Genomic DNA, 26,986 nt, shown 5'->3' on the forward strand with positions numbered 1-26,986 from the left:
TAAAAATGTCCTTCACACTACCTCCTTCCACTGCTGTCCCAACTAATCTACATATAGGTCAGATTCTACTTTCTAATGTAGACATGTGAGGGAAAATAACTTGGCACCTTGAAATCTGAATGGGAACCCATCCAGGTATCTTGGAATATATTGAGTTTCCTTTGTTGAGCTACTGAGAATATCTGTGCCCTGTTTCGTGACTTTTTTGCCTGCACAGACAGGCTTCTCGGGCTGTCTCATCCGGACAAGTACTGATATGGGGTAATGGGGAAGTGAGACCATTGGAAATGAATCTCTCTTAATTTTCAAAATAACTGAGCATATAGTTCCATGTGTGTTTGTGGTATAGCTGATAATGGTCCATTTAAACAGTTCTCCTTCTTATTGCCTTTTAGTCTATGGTGCATCAACTTGGCTAGCCCAGGTTGATATGCTGGCATCCAAATGTTAGGCATGGAAGGAGCTACATAAAAGATGCCATCTTGGGAAGAAGCGTTCTATGTCTGCAAAGTATTTTCATTGTGCATATCTACTGTTCACGCATTTAGAGAATTAAGTTTTATTTCCTTAGTGAGAAAACTAAGATCTGTGGAGTTAATCAGCTTGCCTATGATCACATAGCTGGTTTGTGAAGACAATATGAGTGCTAAAGATTGTGATTGCTAACACAGAGCTCTTCCCATGATATTAAAAGAGTAAATAAAATCAACTTTCATTGAACTTCCAACTAGATCAAATCTTGCAGTCTTGGAAAAACAGTGCTCATTCGTGCTGCCTTTGTAAGATGCTGGCACCCCATATCCTTAGCATGGATTCTCTGGATGGAGCAACATGGCGTACATAGTCCTGTGATTGTTGGGGTGGGTGCACATCTGGGATATGTTCCATTCTTTTGGTCATTTGTTGTCATTAATGCAATGGGAGGGTCTCTGGGGTAAAACTCATAGCAAGTAATACAAGCCTCAAGGAGATATGACTTGATAATTATAAAGATGTGCAGAAACTGCAGAAACTGTGGACTAGGTTCTACTTCACAAGTGCATCCTATACCAAATACCTAACCTTACAGATCTCTCCCATTTGGAGCAAATAAGAAAATAAGCCAGATGGACAATGGATTAACCATCAGCAACACCATTCTTATGCCTGGAAACATAAGTGTAAGGAAGCTACATTTGCTAAGTGGTTTTCCATACTATGTGCATATTTTGCTTAATTTGTATTGAAATGTGTAGCAGTGAATTTTTTAATAAGAAGATGGGTTTTTGACGTAAATCCTCTTCTTAAAATTGGCCATATGTAAAATAGGGACAATACTAACTACCTTCTATGCTTATACTGTGGTTTCTCTTCAGATCGTATAAACCTTCCACCTTTATACCTTCTATGCTTGCAGAGAGGACTAAGTAAGACAGTAATTGTATGGTGGTTAGTTCAGTGCTTGACAGAGATTGAACATTCTCAGTACTTGTTATTTGCTTGCTTTAGTATTTCTAGAAGCCTTAGGTGGTTTAAAGTGTTATTTGCACTGGACTATACTTTTTTTTTTCTGCTTTGTGAATCTTAGAGTTTGTGACTATAGTAAAAATGTACTTAAGTGGTTAAGAACACAGTCTCTGGAGATCAATGTGTTTGTATTCTGACACTGCTACTTGCTAGTTCTATGACTTAGGTAAGTTATTTAAACTCTCTCAGCCCAGGTGCCTCTACTGTAGAATGAGGGTGACAATGCTTAACTTGCAAAGGTTGGCAATGTTAAATATGACTGTGAATGTAACAGTCCCAGATACATAGTATGTAGTAACTGCCAAATAATGTGAGGTTGTGTTTTCACTAATATTAACATAGTTTTCTGTGCCCTGAAGCATAATTATCAAGCACACTCAAAAGATAGTTGCTTTGAATACAAAACGGAGGAGAGTAAGTTAATTCACCAACTGAATCTTTGATATAGTGTCAGCTCTGGCTCATGGTGATTGATCCCTTTTAAATAATAAATATAATCTCATACAATAGTAAATGGAAACTTGTGAGAGTCTAAGTCAACCTCTGCCCTTTTCTTAATATGAACAAAAGCATTTGGAAACTCAAATCCATTACCCGCTCTATGTACCATCAGTAGGCTAGTTTTAAAGGTAATAGCTTTAAGATAGTAAAAAATTAATGGCAATAGATGAGACCTCTCTTTCTATATTAGCAATTTATTGAAGTTTCCTATTAAGGCTTAATTTTTGCTTGTTTAAAAATCCCTAATCTCCATTTTTAGTTCTTGTATTGCCTTATTCATAGACTATTCATAGATTCATCTGGAATCAAACTCACACCTCTGAACACTTCCAGAGAGAGGGGTCCCCTTGGTCCCACTGAGATGACCTACCCTCATTTCTATATAGTCCAAATTGCTTGAAAGTTGTATAGCAGAGAGTCTCCGATCTCATTACCCAAAGCTCCTCAACTCTACCCTCTGAAACCTGCCTCAAAAGCTAGTATCCTTTGTAAATGACTTCTCGTTAACCATATGAAGCTAGCTCCCCCCAAACCCCTTTCAAAACTCCCTGGATGCCATCAGGCAGTTGTTTTCAAACATTAAGATGTGTTAGACTCACCTGAAGTGTTTGGGCTTGCCCCAGAGTTTCTAATAAATGAAGGGCAGTGTCTGAAAGCTTGGGTTCAAGGGTTCCGCAGGCCATGCTCCTGCAGTGGTCTGAGCAGCACCTGAGAACCACTGCCATCCAAATTCCCCAGGCAGCCCCGGCCAGGTGCCCTCTTCCAGCTGAGGAGCTGGCACTAGGGCTGGGTGTGGTGTTACCTTTGTCTCCTTATTTGCCTGCATTCTGACAGGCTGGGAGCTGCCCCACACAAGAGGCTGTGGGGGTCTGGGGAGTGTGTCATGGATCTGTATGTTACCAAAAGTTGAAGTGTCACTACCTCCTGGAGTCTGGATCTGAACCCCATGTTTGTCACAGGAGCCAAGGGAGACCCCAAGACAGAGACTAGTGGCACAATAATGAAGCATGAATTATCCAGATGAAAGCACCTATGGAAATAAAGGTATTATTATTTCTACCTAATATTCCTAAGAAAATAGCAATATGGGAGTGTAGAATATTTCCAGTTGCTTAAATGTTGAAATGTGGGAGCCAAATAAATTCACATTTTAAAAAGAAGGGATAGCTAGGAAGCATTGTATGACTTACTGTTTTGAGAACTAAGGACATGTTTTGATGGAATCGTTTGGTACACAGTGATGACAAAGAATGAAATGCCGGAAGAGAGAGATGAGAATAGGTAAGATGAGACTTTGCTGGATGCTAGATCCATGTGTAGGATAACTGAAGACCCAGATAGATATATTAACTGCTCAAAAAAAAATGGGGGTTGGCTGGGGTCAGGAGGCAAAGAGACAATATGGAAGAAGGAAGGGTCTCACTAAATTGGTACTTTTGAATTAGAAAGCAGATCCAGATATTGCTAAGTATGAAAAATGGCAACTTCTTTTTTTTAATAATAAATTTTATTTTTATATTCCCCATACAATTGCAACCCCCTTATTTTGACCCCAATCCCTCCCCTCCGGCCCCCTACCCCCCATAGAGTGTCTCTGGTTCATAGTTGTTTGTTGATTTTGATTTTCACTTTCTTATAGTTATTCATTTTCCTGGTCCCTTATTTAAGTTTTCTAGATTCCTGCTATGAGTGAGACCATCCGGTATTTTTCTTTTTCTTTCTGGCTTGTTTTGCTGAGCATGATCCCTTCCAGCGCCATCCATGTTGCTGCAAATTGCATGTGTTTCTCTTTTTTGAATGCTGAGTAATATTCCATGGTATATATGTACCACATCTTCTTGATCCAGTCATCTGTTTTTGGGCATTTGGGTTGTTTCCAAAGCTTAGCTATTGTAAATAGTGCTGCTATAAACATAGGGGTGCAGGTGTTCTTTGGAATTGATGTTTCTGTGTCCTTTGGGTAAATACCTAGGAGTGGAATTGCTGGATCATATGGAAGCTCTATGTTTAGTAGGTCCAGAAATCTCCACACAGCTCTCCATAGTCGTTGGACCAGTTTGCACTCCCACCAACAGTGCAGGAGAGTTCCTTTTTCTCCACACCCTCGCCAACATTTGTTGTTGCTAGTTTTTTTTAATATGTGCCGTTCTCACTGGTGAAAAATGGCAACTTCTTGACTGTGTTAAATAACTTCCAAATAATCCTACCTGGGACAGGAACTGTGAACACTTTTGCTAGCCTGTGTTTATTCATTCCTTAAAAATTGTGGGGAGTAGGGCCTCCCCGGTGGCGCAGCGGTTGAGCGCTGGGTTGCAAAGCTCCCCGCGGCCTCTGCGGCGCCGGTTCGATCCCCGGCTGCTCCCCGCCCACCGGAGGAGGGTCCCACATGGCGCGCAGACCTCCCCTGCCGCCCGCTGCTCCCCTCAGCAGTGTGCTTCGGTCCTTCTGCCTGCTCTGCTCCCCGCTCTGGCTCTGGTGAATTCTCTCACCCTCCCGCGCTTCTGACTGTACCCAGTGCTTGTATAAATAAATAAATAAATAAAATACGTGCCTCTTTAAAAAAAATTGTTTAAAAAAAAAAAAAATTGTGGGGAGACTATTTAGTTTTACAACTCACATATTTGGCTGTATCCTGGGGCCCTGGAAAGACAAAATTTAGTACAAAAGAATCACTAGAGATTCTCCCCTGTGGCAGAGTTTAGATCAAAGGTAGTTATGAAGTCTGAGGTAGATCGAACAGTAAGATATTCAGAAGAGAAAGACTAATTTAAGCAAATGAATGGGGGAACCCTCAATCACAACAGGTTTTGATAATGTTTCAGCTGTCTACAGTATCAATTCTGATACAATATTTGGTATGTTATTTAGTGAATGGGTATTGAAATCCTTCCTCCTTGACCTTTTCTTTCACAGAAGGAAAATAGGGTCTGTGCACATCAAAAATTAGTGTATCTAGAAAGTTGAGTTTGGACATCTTTCTTGGACATTTAATCTCAAATATGCAAAAGGCATATATGACCCAATAGCTGACCCAATAATTCACCTTTGTGAACTTCTCTCTCTCTTTCCTTTTTTGTTTTTTTAAGATTTATTTATTTATGCAAATAAGAGCTGGGATGCAGGCCAGAGATGTGGAGGGGCAGGGTTGAGAGGATTGACCAGAGATGGTGGGGAGCAGACCAGGCGGATTCACTGAAATACACTGCTGAGAGGCACAGTGGGTGAGACAGGAAAGGTCTGCTGCACCATGTGGGTAGCTCCCTGGCCGGGGATTGAACTCATGCTGCAGTGGCTCCAGATTGCTTCATAGTGATGTGTCTTAACCCCTTGTACCACCAGGGAGGCCCCTTTTTCTAAACATGAAGAAAATTCACATACATCAATGTTGAATGGGCTCTCAGCTTCTGATGCTGGTGTGGACACCTGTACCTGGTAGAAGGTAGACAGTCACCATCCCAAGGTGTGTAAAATAGCCAAATATTGGACTGTCAGTAAAAGTCATGGTGCAGTTTTTCTTGAAAAACATAGAAAAAATATGTCATGACTTTTCCAGCAACCCAATAATAGAGAGTCTTGGTTTTCATTTAACTAGCATATTGTAATATATGAGTTTGTTGGAATTTAGCATATTTGTAAATAGGACAAAACATGCTTCAGAACAGATCACCATGTAGCTTTTTAATGATCATATGATGATGTAAACAAAAAAATTGAATGGGGAAGAAAGTTTTCCACATAAACATCATAGGCAAATGAAATTTAAATGATAACCAAAGACTTAAAAGGTGAAGACAACAAAGAGCAGGTGTGTGTGTGTGTGTGTGTGTGTGTGTGTGTGTGTGAGAGAGAGAGAGAGAGAGAGAGAGAGAGAGAGAGAGAGAGAGAGAGAGAGAGAGATTATTACCTCCATTAGCCTATGGATGAAGATTTGTCCACCATTGGTGTCCCACGGGCACTCTGGCACCTTAGCTTTATACATTTACATGAACTCTATATTAATTATATTTCTTATTGTGTTTTTTAAAATATAATATGGTCAGAAAGCAAGTTTTGTTTGAAAACAAGGACCCTTGGAGGGTTTGTGATATCAAGTGGCGTTCAGGATTTTTCCTTGCTATAGAAAAGTTTAGTTTTTCTGTCTGACCTGTTTTAATAAAAAATTACCTATAACTCTCTTTCATTCCAACCATCCAAGTAACATTTTCTACGGATTCTTAAATGGAATTGGTTTGGGGTCTGAGTTTTATCTGTTATGCTGGTGATGGCAGTACTTTAATGTGAGGACACTAAAGAGACTTTAAGTGGATTTTCCTGGAACTGCCAGCTTTTATTACCTCTTTACTTCATCCAAGAAGGGAAGAGGGGGAGGATTTTGTTATTTGGTCACGTTATCTGGTCTGTGTCATGTCAGACTCAAAATTCCTGAAAGCTACAAGTGAGAGACATGTCAGAGTCAGAATATTAAGAGCTTGGTATTAGGAAGAATAGCAAGGAAGAATATCTGCTTTTCACTGTGCCTCATCAAGTCCAAATGTTTCTAGAAAAACCTTTCAAAGTACAAAGAAAATGCCCTTTACAAAATGCTAAGGGCTTGGTAACTGCAAGCATTGTGCATAGCTTCGTAAGTGTATGTATAGAACCTGTGTGTTAATGTCAAGCAAGGTCATTTCCAGGTGGAATCCATTAGGACTCAGTTAAGCTTGCCTTGAATTTTCAACATGAGATTAAGAGTGTTTCATTAACTAATATTACATCTAAGTCATGAATACATGTATGTCTATCTTTGTATAGAGTCTGCCTTCCATTTATTCAGTATTTGTTGAGCACTTTCTATGAGCCTGGTGCTTTGGCATGGGGATGCCCAGGTGTGGTGGCCAGACCTGACCTCTTTGGTTGGGGAACTCCTCGTCTAGTGGGGACACACAGTGGGATCCCAGAACTTCTGTGATGAGGAAGTGACAAGGGACTCTGAAATGATGTGAGGCCTGAAGGGGGACTTATGAAGAGGGGGTGAGACCTGAGGGTGTGGAAGATTCAGGTGAAGGGAAGGGGAATGAAAAGTGGTCCAAGTAGAGGAGATGGTGCAGTCAGCAGATAGTGAGTTAGTCCTTCCTGAGTCATTTAGCAGTTGGTGCCTTTGGGAAAAAGTCTAGCTTGGAGATTTAGTTTCTTATCTACCTGTGGAGAATGATGGTGGGGGCAGATATGGTGGCAGTTGTGTGGAACTGGTGATGTGGTGAAGGAGAAGGAGATAAACTATAGCAGTTCATGTTAATTGAGTATTTATTTTGTGCCAGGCATGGCGCTAACCACTTTCTTTGTCTTCATTACCTACTAGCATCTTATAACGCCCTTATGAGGCAGATGCCATTATTAGCTCTGTTTGACAGATGAGAAAAATTAAGTTTACAAGGATTAAGTCATTTGCTCAAGGTCGCACAGCTAGTAAATAGAAAAACCAGGATTTCCAAACAGAGAAGTTGGCTCAAGAGCCTGCATTTTCCACCATCACTACGCTATGAATAATCCACTTCTTCATAGGGCTGATGGGTGATAGGACAACTCATTTGAAGGAACGTTTTCACCTGCATGCAGCTCTGTGCTGTCATCACACATGTTGACTTGAGGCTTGAGTCCTGGGTAGCAAACCTAGACGAAAACATAAAGATAATCTCAGAGGAATATGGGCTGCCATTACCTGCCTTGTCAGCAACTCCTTTGATTCTGTGGCTTCAGCGTGTCAGTAGTCAAAAGGGGCGTTCCCTGGGGGACAGTTCTGGAAACAACAGTGCATTAGGTAAGATGGACCATAGACCATTCCCAAACAGCAGTTGCTGTGTTAGAAAGTCCTCAAACATTTCTGAGATCGTTAATCTCTGTTAATCACTCTGCATCCCTCCATGACTGCTTAGCATGAAATTATATGGAGGCTTGGCAATTGTCCAACACTTCTCAAGAATCTTGCTGGCTCCTCTGGATGAGTCAAAGTCCCAAATGGACTTCAAAAAATTCTGGGTAACCCAGTTGTCCTGAGCACATATTTCCTTTAGCCTGCCTCTACTTTTTTGCCAATTAGACTGTTTCTGTCGCCTTGATAGTTCTAACATTCCCCAACATTCTCTTTGCATTCATCTGGAGTCTAATCAGCCATTGTGTTGTGAATGTAGGGCTGTTCCTATCACATAAGCAGGTCCATGCTGCTGACCAGTACATCAGTGTCACTGGGAATAATTAAGGGTGTTCAGAGACCGGCGAGTACGTCCTACTGGGCACAAAAAGCGTGTCTCCAGTGCAGAGAGAATGGCTGATTCTATAGTAGGGAAATCAACAATGAACCAAAATAATGAAGTCTTCTGCATCTTAGTTCAGTTCCAGAGGCTAATTGTTAGTTTGTTTAAGTCCTGCTTGAGGCCCCATAAGGGGGGTTTCCCTGTGGAAGCTTGATTGAGCTAGTGGAAAAGGCAAGACTGTAATTCAGACACACCAGTGAGATGCGAACAATTTCATGTATTAATGGTCACTAATGACCTGTAATCAAGCTATTATTTGTTAGGTTAAAAACAAAGATGCAATTAGTTTATTTGTTCTGGAGCATAAGCAGAAGAATTTATCAATCTGCTGATTGTTCTTCTCCGCTGGAGATGGTAGGCAGAAGCGTTCACGGTGAATTGTGGCAACTGAGCTGTCTTTTCCTGAGATTCTCCCAGCTTCATGACCCATTCCTCAAAAGGGAATGAAAGAATTGTATTCTCAGTGCCTTTCTGCTTTGGTTTTTCCTCTTGATAGTGAGCCACTTGAATTTTAGTTTTTCTCTTCCAAGTCCTCTTTTGTCCCATGTTTCAACTGGCTTATTTCCTCATTCATTCAGCAAACATATAACACATAATTATTGAGGCCAGTGATGCCCCAAATCCTATCCCAGACCTTCAGGTTTGTAACGTTTATCAAGAGAGTCTTGACTCAACTTTGCAAAGTTTACAGTCTTTCCAACAATGTCTTTAAAACGTTCTGTGCCATAACTGCTCCTTCCTTTATGTATCACTAAAACCAAACAAAACATCTCTTGGCATGAGATAGATGCCCTGTGGAGATAGGAATCTTCCAGATACATGGCACTTTGATCCTTGGGGATATGTCAAAACTGGCAATAAAGATTTTGTGGGATTATAGTGATTCCTTTGAAAAGATATACCTTGTGTTTTGTGTAGCCTTTTATTTAATCCAAAGAAGTGAATACATTTAAATCCTTATGGGAGACCATGACATTAAAACATGAAATCCTTTAATCCTTCATCAAGTGCAGACACTGTGATCTATTTGATATCAGGGAGCAATAATGATGTAAGTTATCCCAGTGAGGCATTTTGATCACAAAGCTTGTGAAACGGAACAATCTCACTCACATAGAAAGTGACTTCTTTCCTCATCAGCACCAATCACCTGTAAATCTGAAATGGCTTTCATTCCATGTCAGCTGTCCCTCCACCTGAGACTAAGTTCCTGTGTCACTTGCTCAGCATGCATCCCCTGGGTCTAACCTATTGCCTGATATGTAATAAAAATGCTCAGTAAATATTTGTTGAATCCAGGCACAACTAGAGCTTAAAAACTTAGAGTAATATTTGGGATATTGAGAAATAAAGCAACAGGATTGCTTTTTTATGTCCACTTTCATATAATATCCATGACAACACATTAATGACAAATAAAGGGGACCTCCTGATTCTTTGGGAACTACGAAAGCCCAATGGTGATATTTTTTATACTCAACACAAAGCTGACCACCAAATTCAGGTATGAAATGACATATTCTTTAGAATCCAAAGAGGAGTTTTAATGAACAGGACAGCCTGATCAATCGTGTGGTAGATGGCATGGTCAGTCATTTTTCATTCATTTATTCAATAGATATTTATTGGGCACTTACTGTGCACCAGGCTTGGGGTTAGTGCCAACAATGCCCTCTGGGACAATATACTAATCAAAGCATATAAAGATAAATATGTAATTATCACTGATAAGCCCCCTAGCAGTTTGTGTGCTAGGTGAGTATGTAATATGAGGACTGGACATGGTCAGGGATGATTGGGTGAAATTATGAAGCCATCATAGAAGTTAGCTTGGTTGAAAAGGAGATGGAAGGAGGACCCAGGGATACAGAACAGTCAGGGTCCTGTAGTAGTGGTAGCAGTGGTGGTGTAGTAGTAGTAGTAGTAGTAGTAGTAGTAGTAGTGTTAGTACTAGTAGTAGTGTTAGTAATAGTGGTGGTGGTAGTAGTAGTAGTAATAGCAGTGTGTATTCCTAGATTCATAGAACTGAAAGATGACCTTTGTCATTGGGGTTCCCAGGAATGATCATTAGGTCGACATCACATCATGTCGAGCTGTGAGGGCATATAAAAAAGCATTATTGATTAAAATATTTAAATGTGGGGAAGAGTGACCAAATTTACTTTTCAAGATCATTATGGCTGCAGTGTAAGAACAGACTGAAAATGGTCCAGAACAGATTTAAGGAGAAAAGTGATTTCCTCATCTGAAACGGACACAGAATCTACATAATATATGCCCATGTGAGGCCGTCCCCATATAAAGCACTAACCCTTCCAAGAGAGTCAAGACGAACTCCTCCGTGGTATAATATAGTCCTCTTCAAATTTCCTCTGTGTGTGTCATGCACGCACACTTTCCCAGACATAAATTAGCATCATTAATGCGTAGTGTCCCATTGGAGCCCGGTTCCCTTCCAGCTGATGTATCACTTTAGCAGCTTTCCCTTTGTGCTTTACCCTTTACTTTCAAAGGCTTATTTTCCTTCCCAGAAGTGTGAGATTGGTTTTTCTGCTTTGCTATTAGAGTGATCCCCCCACTTAGAGCTTAATCTGCCACAGCTTTGTGCCTGTTTGTCAGGAACTTTGAGAATATATTAAGACATTGTACAGGGTGGAAGCCCTATTTTGACAATGATTATGCCTATTATCTATTTTAATAAATGTAAATTGCTGTGGAGAAACAAACCACTTTATGCCACTTGAATCCTTTTCAGGGAAGCCTGAATCCTTTTTGCGTGGCTTAGATGTATTACTGTCATTTTCCCTTCACAGAGTTGAATAAACACACTTAACTCAGACCTTTGTTAGTGCACCCTCTTGTACTGTTGCCCTAATAAATTGTTGTGACTTTAGTCTTTGAAATCCATATTTAGTAACATTTGCAAATTTATCTGTAGTCCCTTCCAGAATCAAAATTGTTGAGCAAACTCAACAGTAAGTCAACTCATGCATTGCGTATGCCAAGTTCTATCTTTGGGATCCAGCAGTAAATGCAGCATAAATGCTGCCTTGAAGGCTTGTAGTCATGTCTCACTGTTGGAAGGAGAATTTACAGATAAACAAGAGGATCGGGTTAGAGAAATCCATGTGGTGTCATGAATTAGAGTTGGAGACAATGAGCAAGAACTCACATTTAACTTTACACAGACACACGAGTACACATAGATATATTTACAAGCATAGCTACATACGCGGGTTTGTGGACATACATCCATTTCTTTCCATTTCTGCTGAGAGAAACTGGAAGAAGGGTGTATCGAGCTCAACTAGCTTCCAAAGCTCAACTTCTTAAACATTCCCCAACAAAAGGAACCAAGATTTGGAGAAATGTCAGGTTCTAGAACTGGGGAAGGAAAGACAGAAGATAAACTTAGAGCCTCAAACAGTGTCAAGATGTATGGCTGTGCTCAGAAGAGAAAAAGGAAAAAAAAAACCAAAACCCTGGATTGATGGGAGTCCATCAGAGGGACACGGGAGCTATTGAAAGAGCTACCGATGGCTAACATAGAACAATCTGAGCAACCAAAGTAGTATTGGATTACATCACTAACATATAAAATAAATATCCATGAGTCCATGGTACAAATAAAGGAGTGAACTAAGAAATGAGAGAAAAATCTCCCATGCAGAACTCAGATAAATTATATAGTTCAAGGAGCATATTATATAGCGTCAAAGAGCATAGGAAACGGAGATCACTCTACTCCTTAAGTGTAGGCTGCACGTGGTGACTTCTCTCTAAAAAGTTCAGTTTGGAAAGAGAGGACAGGGCCAGAAGAACATCTCAGAGGAGAAATCTGAGAAAGATGACTTCAGCAGGTGTCAAGTCCAGGTGAACACTCACAGGTCAGGTTGATAATAGGCACTCCTGATAGGATGCAAAGAAAATGGCACTTTAGGGCCTCCCTGGTGGCACAGGGGTTAAAGACAGAGCTATCAAGCTATCACCAGCCACTGTAGCATGAGTTCGATCCCCGGCCAGCCAGAGAGAAACCCACATGGAGCAGCAGACCTCTCCTATCTCTTCCGCTGTGTACACAGCAGTGTATTTCGGTCAGTCTGCCTGTTCTGCTTCCCACTCTGTTTCTGGTGAATCCTCTCACCCCCCGCACCTCTGGCTTACACCCCAGTTCTTGTATGCATAAATAAATAAATCTAAAAAAATGGCAATTTAGCTCTAATTTTTCATTGTAAGAAAAAAAATCAGTCAAATTTCACTAGAAGACCATAGAGCTACATTCTACGATATGATATGTAGTCCTTAAAACTTCCAAGATCGGCAAATGTAAGCATTTGAGAAACTATTACAACCCAGAGAAACCTAAGGAGACACAACAACTAAGTGATGGCATGTCCCAGGAGGATGCCAGAACATAAGGATGACATTAGGTAAAATCTGAGGAAGTGTGAATTAAACTATGGACTTTAGTTAATAATATATTGATAGGAGTTTATTAGTTATATCAAATGTACCATACTAACATGATATAGCCTTAATAAGGGGAAATTCTGCAAGGGTATGTGGGAATTCTCTGTGCGACCTGTTTGATTTTTTTTCTGTAAATATAAAACATTTTTACAATGAAGGAATAAAGCTATAGTGAGGGGAGCCAGGAAACAAGTAGGCAGTTGTAACACAGGTGTAACAACTGGGCCAGGTAGGGCACCACAGGGAGGAACATAATGGGGTGTCTGACTGGTCTTTCAAATCCTGACTTGATCACTTTCGGCAGTTTACTGAACCCTTCTCATCTGCTTCCTTTTCCTCCTTTCTAAAATGATGATAAAACCCGCTGTGAGTCATATGAACTGTGAGTTCAAAGTACTGGATCTCATGCCCCCCCCAGTTTTGGAATTGGATGACTTACCAACTTAGCTGAGCTTCAGTTCCTCATCAGACATGGGTAATAATAGTACCTCCCTCAAGGAGCTGTCGTGAGGATGATACTTGTGTCTAGAACAAGTCCTGGCACACTGTGCTAGGAGGTCCAAGCTGCTGCTGTCTCTCACAGCTTTATGAGGAGACTCAGCTGGGTAACCATGGGGAGTGATTAGAGCGAGACTGACACTTTGTAAAGCCTCTATCGGTGTGATCGTGGTGAGGACAGGGAGGGGGAGGTTCCTAGAGGCCAGGGTGCCCTCCCCAAGAACCTGCAGACAACAGTGGCCTACACTATTCCTAAGCTCACATCAGAATAGGAATTGATCAGATGAAAGGAGGGCAATGGATGTGGCTGCAGCAGGAGGAACAAGCTGCAATGAGCCAAAGGAAGTACAGCACCGTCACAGAACTTGAATGAATTCAGAATGGCTGGAGTGTGAGGTGGGAAGAGAAGAGGTAGGTGGAACCATCATTAGTTCAGGCAGCGAAGGAGTTGAACGTAACTCCTTCAGTGAAAAACTGCGGGCATGTTCTAAGCTAGGAGTGGACATAGAAGACTTACTCCTGAAAGATCATGGTGGTTCTGACTCTAGAATGAAAGAATTAGAAGGTTAACAATAAGGAAAGTGACAATCCTCCAATTTTATGGAGATTTTTTTTTTTTGCCCAGGAGTCTGACAGATTATGATGTGTGATACCTGGACAATTTCTTAATACCTCCATGCAATAATAAGAAAAATCGTAGGACAACTTAAGAGTTTCAGCTACTTGTACATATGTCAGGTTTATAAAAATCCAGAAGCATAAAAATCAGATTAATTTTGAAATACTGAGCATTATCCCATAGAAATATATTATAAACCACATATATAATTTTAATTTTCAAAAAGCCACATTAAAAACATTTTAAACAGGTGTAATTAACTTCAATAATATATTTTAATATATCAAAAATGTCATTGCCACATGTAATCAAATTTAAAATTATGAATTACCTATTTTATATTCTTTTTCTCATATTGTCTTCAAATGCAGTGTGTATTTGACACATAAGACACACTCAATTAAGACTAGCCTCATTTCAAGCGTGCAGTAGCTATGTGTCACTATGTGCCAGTATATTGGACAGCTCAGGTCTAGAACTCTCAAACTCTTAGTCAGAAAATCCTTTTAGCTTTATGCTTTCTGGAGAAATCTTTTGAAAAACAAGTTAGTCAACTCTCCTGCTTTCAAACCTGCACGTAGGACACAAACTTGTGTACACACTCAAGCAGTCAATCTATTTCACTCACTTGGTATGCACTGGGTACAGCTATAGGGCAGCAGAACACCTACTCTTCAGCATTGACTATGGTTTACATATTGGAATCTGATCGTGCCTGACCCTCATGGGCCTTACAAGTCAGTGGAGGTGACGTGCCAAATCAAAACTAATTCTAAGCGAGATAGCCGAAATTTCTTAGTGGCGAAGGCAGCAGAGAGGCTGAGCTGCAGAGAGCAGGGTGGGGTGACTTTAGACAATCTCAGTTGAGTTGACACAAACTGAGACACAAAGGCGTCTCAAGAGGTGAGTCTGTAAAGGTGGGCAGAGGCCAGGACCCCAGCACTTTCAGAGCCGCAGAAGGTGTTAAAATGTTGCTTGGGGTCTTCTGAAACATAAGGTTTTAGGCAAAAGGACTTGATGCTGAAGCTTGCGCTAACCTCAAATAGCTGCATCGGTTAAAGGTAAATGTTCAGTCTAGTGAAAAGTGAAGAAGGTTGGTTCTGCACACCTTACAAAGGTTACTAATGAGAAAAAGGTGGAGAAAAGGTATGTGACCATGCTGTAAAGACTGTAATGATCTGTAGATGCAAAGAAAAGAGAACGAACTGAAAACAAAAGAGGGTAGCAGCTAAAGCTAACTGGCTTTGTTGAGCTCCTCTGTATTGTGGAGTTGCATTTCTCAGCATTCAGTGTGCTTTGTGAATAGCATCTCAAATTCACTTCCAGAAATTAAGTTATATAGAGTTGAATGAGCTGCTCTGCAGGTCCTCTGCTCTGCCAGTCATTTCTGGTTTTCCAGATATATGGTTGGCTGTTCCTGAAATGTTTTCTCACAGATGCACAGTGACACCTTGCTGGGAGTCATGACAACTCTGTGTGTGTGTGTGTGTGTGTAAGTAAGGATCAGGAAGATTGGCAAGGAAGATGGTCTTTTGAATACTGGTCATATGCTCCCAATACTAAATCATATGCTACAATGGCAGTTGAGCACAGCACTGTGAAGCTGTCCGCAATCTATGCAGTGCGAGTTTGATCCCAGCTGGCCAGTGGGATACCCACATGGTGCGGCAGACCTCTCCTGTCTCACCCGCTGCTCCCCTAAGCAGTGTATTTCGTCAGTCTGCCTGTTTTGTCCCCCACTCTGTCTCTGGTGAATCCTCTCACCCTCCCATGTATCTGGCCTGTACCCCAGTTCTTGTATGCATGAATAAATAAATCTTTTTAAAAAAATAGATGAGGCATCAGAACCACCTCCAAATTACAGAAAAATGGACTAAGGCTTTTGAGGCAGAGAGGCTCATGTGTCTAGTTGGGGCCAAATGGACAGTTACATCTTCTAACTTGTATTTTTTATCTCTCTTGAGAGAGCCCCAGTGGCTTCAGATCCTTCTTCAATCCATTATGAAGCCTGTCTTCGGGAATGTATAAAATGGAATCTGAGCTCTCACAAGGAATAGATACATTTCCCTTGGGACTATGGGAAACCTAATCCATCTCCTGTACACTATCACTTCTGGGGGAAAAGAAGGTGGGACAATTGCATCATCTCCGTTATTGATAAAGCAATTTGATTGCAACCCAAAGGCACTGAGTTAATGTCCTCATTGTGTAGTGCTCAGTTGGCTACCAAGTGGCATTCGGTAGCTAATAAAAAATGATGGCATCAAGACCCAAACTGGTCATTTCCAGAGTCTGACATCGAGATAATTTTTAAATATTAGAACAGAGAAAAATCTGCATTTAAACATTATTTTAATCTAGTTTGCTAATTAGATTAAGGAGCCAAACCTTCCGAGAGTTAGTACTTGGTGATTATTAGCAAATAAGAGACACAAATATTTTTTTCAAGTGTGTCATTTTCTCTTTTAGTTACAGTTGAAGTATCACATTTGGAAATGATATAAATAAAAATTTGACTATATTTAAAATGCAGTTTCTTAATGCAGGGTGTTGCATTAATGCAGGTTCTTAATGCAGGGTGTTGGCAAATGGGAACATGAGACAGACGGTTCTTTATTACCTCTGAGAATCTGATGAAAGCTAAGGCTTCTCTTATAATCATATATAATCATACAGTGGGCAATATAATTTCAGGGAAATCATAGGTTCCTATGAAATTCATCTCTACTGATGATCGTCCCTGCTGTCTTAAGCAAACATTTATATTTTTCTTTATTATTTTTTTTAAAGATTATTTATACAAGAACCGGGGCACAGGCAAGATGCACGGGAGGGTGAGAGGCTTCACCAGAGACAGAGCAGGGAACAGAACAGGCAGACTGATAAAACACACTGCTGAGGGGAGCAGCGGGCAAGACAGGAGAGGTCTGCCACACCATGTGGGATTCTCGCCGGCTGGCCGTGATTGAACCCATGCTGCAGAGGCTGCGGACAGCTTCACAGTGCAGCGCTCAACCGCCTACGCCACCAGGGAGGCCCATTCTTTATTTTTGATTAAATTTATTTACTTATATCATTGTTCATTTCTGTACAGTATTTGATTTTTCCACTCATGCAATAATAAGAAAAATCGTAGGACAACTTAAGAGTTTCAGCTACTTGTACATATGTCAGATTTATAAAAATCTGTGGTTCTCCCACCACTGTAGCCCCTGAGATCCATCGCCACAGTCCCTTGTGCTCTTCCCACCCCTGTTTTGACCCCTCACCTTCTCTTGCCTCTGCTGTATGCCTCAAGTCTATAGTGAGCTTGCAAGTTTTGAACAAGCATTTTTAATCTAGATTAAAGAAAGTTGAAGCGAATGAGCATGTGAAAGATAACTGAGGCATGACCGTGCAGTCCTTCCGGGGTGCAGATTGTATTCCATGCCAGCGATGGCCTGTGCTTGTTCTGGCTTCAGATTCATGTGCCAAGGGAATGTGAACTAAGCTCTGCCTCAGAGGGCTCACCTCTGAAGCTGGTCCAGTCCAAATAGGATTTAGAATTGTAAAAGCTTCTAACATCAAACTGCTTCATTACTAGCCTGATCTGGTTCCATTCTGCTTAGCAGGAGGGGCGGCACCAGCTGTCTGGGCTGCGATTGCCTCTTGCCCAAAAGGAAGTTTGGGAGGCAGGAGTGGGGTTCTCACAATTAGAGAATGCAAATCAGTGCCTTTAAACTGAACTGGTAATATTCTTTTCTTTTTTGGAAGCAGAATCAGTTGGACAGTTGGACTGAATAGCTACTTTAAAAATGCTATAGCCATCTCTAAACCAATTTCACCATGGTGTAGTTAATGTTGCGTTTTGGATGAGATGAAAGCCAGACAGAATTTGTATTAGTGAGTAAGTCAGAAGTTGAGCGAGGACTACAGTCGATGCTTGAACAACGTGGCTTTGAACTGCATGTGTCCTTCTGTATGCAGATTTCTTTCCTACCCATGGGTTCCACATTCATGGATTCAACCATCTCCAGATGTTGGTTATTTGAATCCATGGATGTGAAACTTGTGGGTTCTCTCACCTGCTCATGGGCTGGCACCTTTAAGGCCTCCTTCCCCTGCAACCCCTTATCAAGTGTCCACTCTACATGCATTCAGGAAGAGGGCATTGTTGTCACAATGGTTTCTGTTTTGAATTTCAATGCATTCTATCTTATGTACAGAAAGAAAACCCTGGAATAGTCCTAACCTTCAAAAGTCTTAACTCAAGTCCCACTTTTCCCTTCAGAAGTCTACTTGATTTTGTTATCTCTTCTGAATCCCTGTATTAGAGACTCTGGTTCATACTTTAATACTTATAAAATAGCACATGCCATTCATTATCTAGCACATGCTTGCCTTGTTTGTTCTGGGTGTAGCCACCCTAAAGAGTGACATGCTAGCTCTCCCACTACAAAGGTAGATCCATTAAGTCAGGTTCTTTTGTTTCTTTTATTACTCTAATCCCACCACACTGTGTCACACATTTCAGGCAAACAATAGCTTATTTTGAATAAACAATTCTAATATTTCAGCATCATTCATAGCTCTTACTTTCAGGCTGTATGTACCTGGTTATTAAAAAGAAAAAGCTGTTTCATACTCACTGGTTATTAAAAAGAAAAAGCTGTTTGCTTTGTTTTGCAGTAAGACCAGATTGGAATCAAAGTAGGACTATTTGAAGTGGTAGAATCTGAAACTGGTTTTTGAGGTTTGGTTATTACTGTTGATGGGCCTCCCCAAAAACTTAAGGAATTTGTAGTCTTATTTGTGGTAATGCCTGTTGGTTTTGTTTTTGGCTATATCCTCAAGCTGTGCTTTTAAATCACAAATGGACTCAAAGGAGACATTAATTTGGCCATTCTGAAAACAAAGGCAACAGATTTGTCAAGCAATAACTATACTGCTAAGCGCTGGGCTTCAGAGTTTTACATATGCTATCTCATTTAATGATTATGAGAGTCTGCAAATAGTAATATATTTTCTTCTCTGTGATGTAAAAACAGAGTCAGAAAGGTAACTAACTTACTTGGACTTTAAAATCTGTGAGGGCCAAGTGATTTGGCACAAAGTACTAAATGGTTTTGGAATTAAGTTTACCCAAGAGTATTCAGTCAGTTAGCAGTTGATCAAGGCTGAGTTTGAATCCACAGCCTTTGGTACTTGAAGTCCATTCTCTTTCTGTTACTACTTCTCCTCTAAATAGGAATTCTTAGAGAGAAAAACAGACCCAACATTATTAACTTTTCATTTTAGCTCTTTGCTCTTTCAGCTCAAGGCTGCACAAGACTCAACTTTTCAACATTTGGCCCCAGACATTTTCCTCTCTCTGTGCTAGTTGCCCAGAGATGATGCTAAAGATAAACTTGACTTCTGGCAACAGTTCAGAACAAGCTCTTGTTAGAACATGCTCTTCCTAATACCCTAAGGAAGCAGAAATAAACATTTGGAAGGAGGGTGAGTAAAGTTGCAGCAGTGGTGACAGTATGTGCAGTATGATCCTTTTGCTCCTCTGCCCCTGGGGCGGAGAGCTAGTCACTATCCAAACACAGCCAAGAGGTCAGCACATTAGAACTCTACCATGGTTTATAGTTCTGGTTTGCAGATTTGTTTATAATGGAATCCTGGCTCTCCAAGTTACTGATGGCTGTTTAGCATAGTCAGCACATTTAATGTCTTATTTTTCCTAAGCTATGGTAAAAATGAGAAAATAACAAGTGTGTAGGGTCAAGCTTTATTTCTGATACCTCCCAGCTGATGGAAATACCTGCTTTTTATATTATGGAACTTGCATCTACATTTTAGGACACGATTTGAATCTACACTTATTTTTATTCAAGTACTGCATAATACTTGCTTTTTAAAGATTTATTTTATTTATTTCTGCATACAAGAGCTAGGGTGCAGACCAGAGGTGTGGGGAGGGGGTCAGGGGGCAATGCTGAGAGGGTTCACTGGAGACAGTGGAGAGCAGAATAGGCAAATCTACTGAAATATACTGCTGAGGGCAGTAGCAGGAGAAACAGGAGAGGTCTGCTGCACCATGTGCGTCAGCTTCCTGGCTGGAGATTGACTCGTGCTGCAGTGGCTACAGATAGCACCAGGGGGGCCCCAATTCTAGCTTTTCTACCCCACCAGCATCAAAGAGGCAAGGGATCTGATAGCTTCTCAAAGAAGAGTAATGTGCATGGTGTGATGAGAGTTATCTTTTTAAATTTATGGGGAGAGAGACTTGAGATCAACATATGGAACAACCTCCTAGTCTCCTAGTGTTCAGTTTATCAGAAAATGAAAGGCACCATCTTGGGTGATGGTCTTTCCACAGAGAGGATGGAGATTTTATTTTGAGAAATGTTGAAGATGGTGTATTTTTTTTCAATTGAAATTTTTAATTTTTTAATCAAGATATGATTGGTTTATAATACTATACAACTCAATGGTATAGGATCACACCTCTTTCCACACCCCACTCACCACCTATACACCCACAGTCCCCCACCACAGTCCATTGGTTATCTCTATAACCTGTTCTCCACCCTCCCCCTCTCCCTCTGTTAGCCTCAATTCTACAGTCAGACTTCTAGGGTTTGTTACAGGTTTGGTTCTGTCTGACTCTGTTTTATTTCTCTATATTCCATATATAAATGAAGCCATCCAGTATTTTTCTTTCTCCTTCTGTCTTATTTTGGTTAATATAATCCCTTCCAGTTCCATTCATAATAACTGAGCAGTATTCCACTGTGAATATATACCACATTTTCCTAATCCAGTCATCTATTGATGGATACTAGTTGTTTGCATCATTGGTTATTGTAAATAAGGCTGCATTGAACATAGGAGTGCATATCTCCCTTCGAACTAGTGCTTTTGCATTCTTCAGGTAGATACCTAGGAATGGAATTGCTGGATTGTATGGTAGATCTATTTTTTAGTATTTTGAGAAGCCTCATACTGTTTTCTGTAAGAGCTGAAATAGTCTACATTCCCACCAACAGTGTATGAGGTTTCTTTTTCTCCACACTCTTACCCATACTTGTTGTTTCTGGTCCTCTTGATACAGGCCATTCTCACAGATGGGAGATGGTATCTCACTATTTTGATCGCATTTCCCTCATGATAAGTGATGATAAGCATTTTTTCATGTGCCTGTTGGTCATCTGTATGTCTTCTTTGGAGAAGTGTTTATTTCACTCTAATGTAATGAGACCCAGACCAAGACACATAGTTGTGAAAAGGGTATACTGATGGAGATAGGGCTAAACCTCTAATAGCCCTCTGACTAAAGTCTCTCTGATCTCAGTTTCCAAAATGTCCTTTGCCTTTGGAAGCTAGATATTTTTTTTAATTTCTTATTTCAAGGAAACCTTATTAGGAGTGACAGAATAGAAGGCCAAGGGATATCAAGGCTTATTAAGGATATTAGTTTATGTTAGTTATCAATACATTAACAAATAACAGATAAAACACATGCAGTATGGGGTGGGTCAGAGGCACCGCACACATCCTGGACCATGTTCTCACATTCACCTTAATTCTGTGCTCTGCCTCACCCTTAAAACTAGCTCACCCCCACCTTTCTGTCCATATTCTCTATTGTTTTGTCTATCTGCACATTCCTCCCTCTTTCTTTTCTTTGTAGCTCTTTGGTCATGGGAAATTGCTTTACTGCTCTCTGCTTTAGCATCCTCCCCTATAAAATGGAGATATCAGTGGCTCCATTCAGATTTGTTGAAAGTATTAGAATGTATGCAATATACCAACACAGGGTCTGACAAGTGGTAGGTGGCTGGCTATTTTTATTTTTCTTTCACATATTTATTCAATAAGTAAAGACTTTAACAGCAGGCTGGACATGTGAGGCTCAATGTTAGGGATAGACATAAAACCTTCTTGCCAGGAGCTTATATGCTGAGGATGACAGTGTCCACAGTGTGAGATGAGTGGAGAGAGCAAACTCTCCCTAACAATCAGCTCAGAGACCCAAGTCCCTTATATGTCAACTTCCATGACTCCTATTTCCTCAGTTCTGAAAATTGTTTCCTCATTTGAACTTTCTAGATGACTGTAAGGTCACCACATGTTGCCATTGTGCACTTCAACTGTGGCTATTTCATTTGCAATGTGTGATGAGGGTGAAATACACACCAGAGTTAAAAAAAGTTAGAATAAAAATACAAAATGTTTCAAGTAATGTTTTCATACTGATTGTATGTAGTAATAATATATTGGCTAGATGGAATAAAATAAAATATTAAAAAGTATATAAAATAATAAAAGATAATATTAGTTTTACATTATATTTTAACATAATATAGTTAATATGTAAAATTATGAAGGCTAATATTCCTTCTCTTTCTCCTTTATCATAGTTCCTAGAAAATGTAAAACTACATTGTGACTTACACTTATGTACATTGGACAGTGCCGTTCAAGTTTCTGCTGTCCACTTTGTAGGTGTAGTATGTTCATCTCCTATCCCTCAAGTGACTATCTAACATATTATACTTGTCATAGATGGATTATTTTCACTTCGAAATTAGAAACTCCTCTAGGACACTATTTACCATTACTATTGATTATGCTACTTGTTGTCATAGCACCTACCATTAGGTGTTCAATGCTTATTTGTTGGATGGATGGATGGATGGATGGATGGATGGATGAGACATGACTAAAAGATGGCATCGAAATGGACAGGAATTAATGAATGAATGGAAACTATTCTGATACTTTGTTTTCTTCAAAGTTCATGATCTCCCAGTATCTTTGATGCAGAAGGAAAATTCAGTGAGTACAAATGGTTAAAAGTCAACCTCACCAAAACATTGTTTTGCCAGTTCCATAATGAAGGTCTAAACAGAGGCTATTCAATTTATTGTAATACTACATCTGTGTCTGCAGCTATCTCTGTGACCTTTGGCAATGACTTCATTCTATAAAGAACAATGCTCAGAGTTCCACAAATGTTTGTCTTGCAAACAGCACAGATGTGACTGTGATTCATTAAGCAAAGTTACAGAACCTTCAAGGCACGTGCCTCCCTGAAAGGTAGGAGTCCACAGGTGGGGAGAGTATCCTTCTCTAAAAGATTTATCTCAGGAAATCAGGCAAAGAGTACTCCTCTAGTTGCTGAATAGAGTCAACTCAACTATACACACTTTGAGTGGCATCCAGTTAGCTATTTTTTGGAATAATATCAACTCTCCTTTTAGCTCAGCACCTTAAAAGAAGAATATAAATGCAATTCTTGGCATGGACTTGAGTACCCTTATATAGGATGCTTGCTAGTGCTACCATATGGTTAAGGATGGGCCTTTCTTAGTGCATTGGCCAGAGACATGTTCCAGTGGTGAACCTTGAAAAGTTGGGGTAAAACACTTTCAAAATGTACATGGTTTTACTCTAATGTAAATGGCTTTATAGGAATTTATGCTCTAAGTGGATGGGGGATATGTGTATGGTAAAGGAGGGAAGTAATCTAGGATATTTTTATCCATTAGAGTAATTAACAAGTGATCTATTGACTGGGAGGCGGGGCTTGTTGGCAGCTGATAGGCAGAGAAAAAAATTATTTGTAGACCTCATAGTGAATTCTCTGCCACAATTTAGCAAAATAATAATGACAATAATACTAATTATTGGGTATTTATTATCTGTTCAACCTACTGTTGAGTATGAAATATGAATCATTGCATTTATATGTCACAAACAACTCAAATGGTGGTATGATCATCACCTTTTTACCCAGGCATAGAAACTGAATAAGGAATTTCTGAAACTCATCTACGACTGCACAGCTTACAATTAGTGGAGCCTGCGGCACCAACTCAGGTCATTAGGCTATAATTAACATAATATACAAGATGTCTTTGATGCAGAATTACATCATCTGTTTTCTTTACAATCAAGCCATTTCTAGTTAGTGACATTCAAAGGAGGGGACTGTGTCAGTCTTATACATGAATGATGACTCTTGTATAGGTTATTGGTACTGTACAGTCTAAGCTGGGATGGTAGAAAAAGCATAGAGCTGGCACTGGGACTGACCAGGCTTTGCCAGATCACCACCATTCTGGACCTCTAACCCTTCATCCAGTCTACAAGGACTAGATACACACTAATGAGGTTTTATGCAGTGTTCTGATTCTTTCCACCATAGAAACTTGAAGAAAAGGATGGATGTGAAGCAGTGACCATTCCAGCCCAGGTTCAGTGTGGACCACTGAAAGCCCAAGATGAACTAGAGAGTCAGAAAAGTCAGCCTCTGAAATTTTGGTTTGATTGAGCTACATTTCACAGTTTTCAATATGTTTGTTGTTATGTTTGTGAGGAGCATTTTATAGTTACTTTTTTCTCCAAATATATCTAATAAATAATGCTACTTTGAGTTATTAGTCATTACAATTTTTCTGCTAGAGTACAACTCCAAATAGACAAATAGACCCTGACCAAAATTTGAGGTTATCTTTTATTCTGATTTTTGAAACTGGTTTAGAACACGAATCAGAATTTGACCTTTCTGAAAAAGTATAAAGGTACATGATTTTTCATAGGAAAAATCAAATTACAGCACCAATTAGAGGTATAAGCATAGATGTTGAAAGAAACCTGAACAATGATGTTAGATGAGTTGGCACAAGCAGAATATTTATAGCTAAACCAGAACAAAAACAGTTTAAAATAGTTTAGTTCAGTAAGAAGGCAGTGTAAAGTAGTAGTCAAGACTTTTGGCCCTCAATTCAGACAGAGCAATTCTAAGTTCTAGTACTGCCACTCATTAGTTATAACTTTAGTGAAGTCACCCATGCTATCAAAATGTCAGTATTCTCATCTCTATAAAACAGGAAGAATAATAATGAGGCTTACCTCCATAGACTTATTATGGAAGGTGCTGGATTGCAGATGAAATCCTAAGACCTGCCTCGTGTATCACACGCCCTCAATAAATGTTAGCTGTTTCTATTCTTAGAAGGCAAGTAATTTACTAAGATAGCAACTACCTCTTTCAAAATTCAAGATATCACAAATTATATTTTACCAAAGAACAAATGAGATCACAGATTTTTGTAACCAAACAAGTGGTAAGAGCATTTCGCCAAGGCTATTTGAGAGCCACATTAGGTAAAATCCTGGGATGCGTGTAGAAGTGGTAGACAGGTGGCCATTTCTTAATCTTAAAGAGAGAAAGTAAGTCCTGTAATGAGTCATCTCTAATTTCCCTGCAGTATTATGTGAAAATAAATACAGCTCTGCACATTGAGTATTATTTGGTTCTTTGGATGTCTATTATTGATTGTTAGAAGACAAGAGGATCGATAATAATAAATGTTTGAAGTTGTCAGCTGTGCTGCTGGGGGGCAGATGGGAAGGAGAGAAAGAGATGGTGTATGTGTCTGTGTGTGTGTGTGTGTGTGAGAGAGAGAGAGAGAGAAGGGAGAAAAAAGAGGGAGAGGGGAGAAAGGAAGGAGGTGTGGGGGGGTGATAGAGGGGGACAGAGAGAGGCTGAGAAGGATGTGCCTGACAGAGCCCTCTGTGGTCCATCTCATTTCTTCCCATTCACCAGAGCTTAATATGAAAATACCTCAGAGTGTGGACACACTGTTTCAACATGTCATTCCTGCAGTAGGTGAGGTGTCAAGATTTCACAACCGTTGAATGCCCTGAAGTCAGACACTGCCTTGTCACCGTGAAGGCTGAGTCGGGGTGGAAGACACCCTGTTTCCACAGCCAGACTGTGGGATTGGTGTCACGGTGGCAGACAGGTTTGTCTCAAGGCAGCCTGGGAACATGTCTTACCTCCATCCTGGCCTGTGCTCTTTCTGTGACTGCCGAAAGGCTTAAAGATGAAGATAACATTAATAGCTACTTAATAAGCATTCCATGAGAAATAAAGTAGCACAGCAAAATCTCCCTGCCACCTAGTAATACCAGTGCAGACCCTTGTAGAATGTTCAGACTCTGTACTCACATGTAAGGGGTTCTATTGGGCCATGAGCTTTCAATAAGCATTTAAAAGGAACAAGCTAATACAGAAATTTCAAAATGATTATACTGAAAATAAAGAAGCAAAAGCAGTCTGTGAAGTATCTGCTGGAAGAATCTAGAAATGTCTTTAAGGAGTTGGCTTTCTGGTATTAACTAAAGTATGACAATGAGGATGACTGTATCCCCCACCTCGTCTGTAGAGAGCATGGAATGCACACACCTCGACTGTCTTGTCAAGTGATAGCATGGCAGCAGGTCACCTAATGACCTTGGAGACAATAGATATTGAAGCTGATATCCAGAAGATATCATTGGTTCATTATAATACATGATACGTGCAGCCTAGCTAACTAGGTTGGAGGAAGGATGAACTATTAAGGTTCAGATGCTGCCTTTGTGCTGTAGATACATTATTACAATGAAGTGTCACCTCAGCTTTATTGAGTGGGTATAATTATGATTATGTATTGTGATAGCTGATTTTCATACAGGAGCTAGCCTGTGTCAGATAGTGGGTTAAGCATATGACCTGCGTTATCTAATTTAGTTCTCATATTCCTGTAAGGTAAATATAATTAGCTCCATTTGACAAATGAGTAAGCTAAAGACTGTTGATCAAAGTCTACCAACCAGAATTCAAACCAGGTCTTTCTTTTAAAATCTCTGTGCATATAGTAGTTATAAAATAGAAATAAATAATTTAAAAGAAAGAGGATGAAAGATTTCTATTGAATGTTGATTATGTTTGAGGCCTCTATGTTATGCATAGAATATCTCATATTTTATATATCACAATCCCATAAGGTAGGTGTACTTATTGTACCTATTTTATTGATGAGAAAATAGAGGCTTATGTAAGAAAGTTGACCAGCTTTATGCAACTAGTAAGATGCAGAATAAGCTTGTAGTAAGACTCTAGAACCTGAACTACTCACCAGTTGGCCTGTAATAAAAATGGATTGTCACAGTTTTAGACTAGTTTTTTAGTCCTAGTCTAGGTTTTATTTTAAAAAGGAAACACTTCCCTATGAAGTAGGAAAGGATAGTTAGATGAATAAATGGGGGTTTGTTGGATAGACCCTGGATTCTTTGTGTG

The 26,986-nt window shown here is 40.0% G+C and overlaps 1 protein-coding gene across 9 annotated transcripts in view; it reads left to right on the forward strand.

The window, feature by feature from the left end:
- Positions 1 to 26,986, forward strand: part of PPP2R2B (protein phosphatase 2 regulatory subunit Bbeta) — a 325,271-nt gene that overhangs the window by 68,287 nt on the left and 229,998 nt on the right. For 3 of the 9 annotated variants that reach the window (XM_054694277.1, XM_054694276.1, XM_054694278.1), the window contains one exon: positions 2,967 to 3,051. The exons of the other annotated variants lie outside the window; for them this stretch is intronic. In XM_054694277.1, coding sequence (XP_054550252.1) covers positions 3,015 to 3,051 — 37 coding nt within the window. In that variant the 5' untranslated portion in view covers positions 2,967 to 3,014. The remainder of the gene's footprint in view (positions 1 to 2,966; positions 3,052 to 26,986) is intronic. 9 annotated transcript variants of the gene reach the window in all.

This window comes from Talpa occidentalis, unplaced genomic scaffold, assembly GCF_014898055.3.
Source record: "Talpa occidentalis isolate TD23 unplaced genomic scaffold, MPIMG_talOcc4v2.1 talOcc4.13, whole genome shotgun sequence".
NCBI lineage: Eukaryota > Metazoa > Chordata > Mammalia > Eulipotyphla > Talpidae > Talpa > Talpa occidentalis.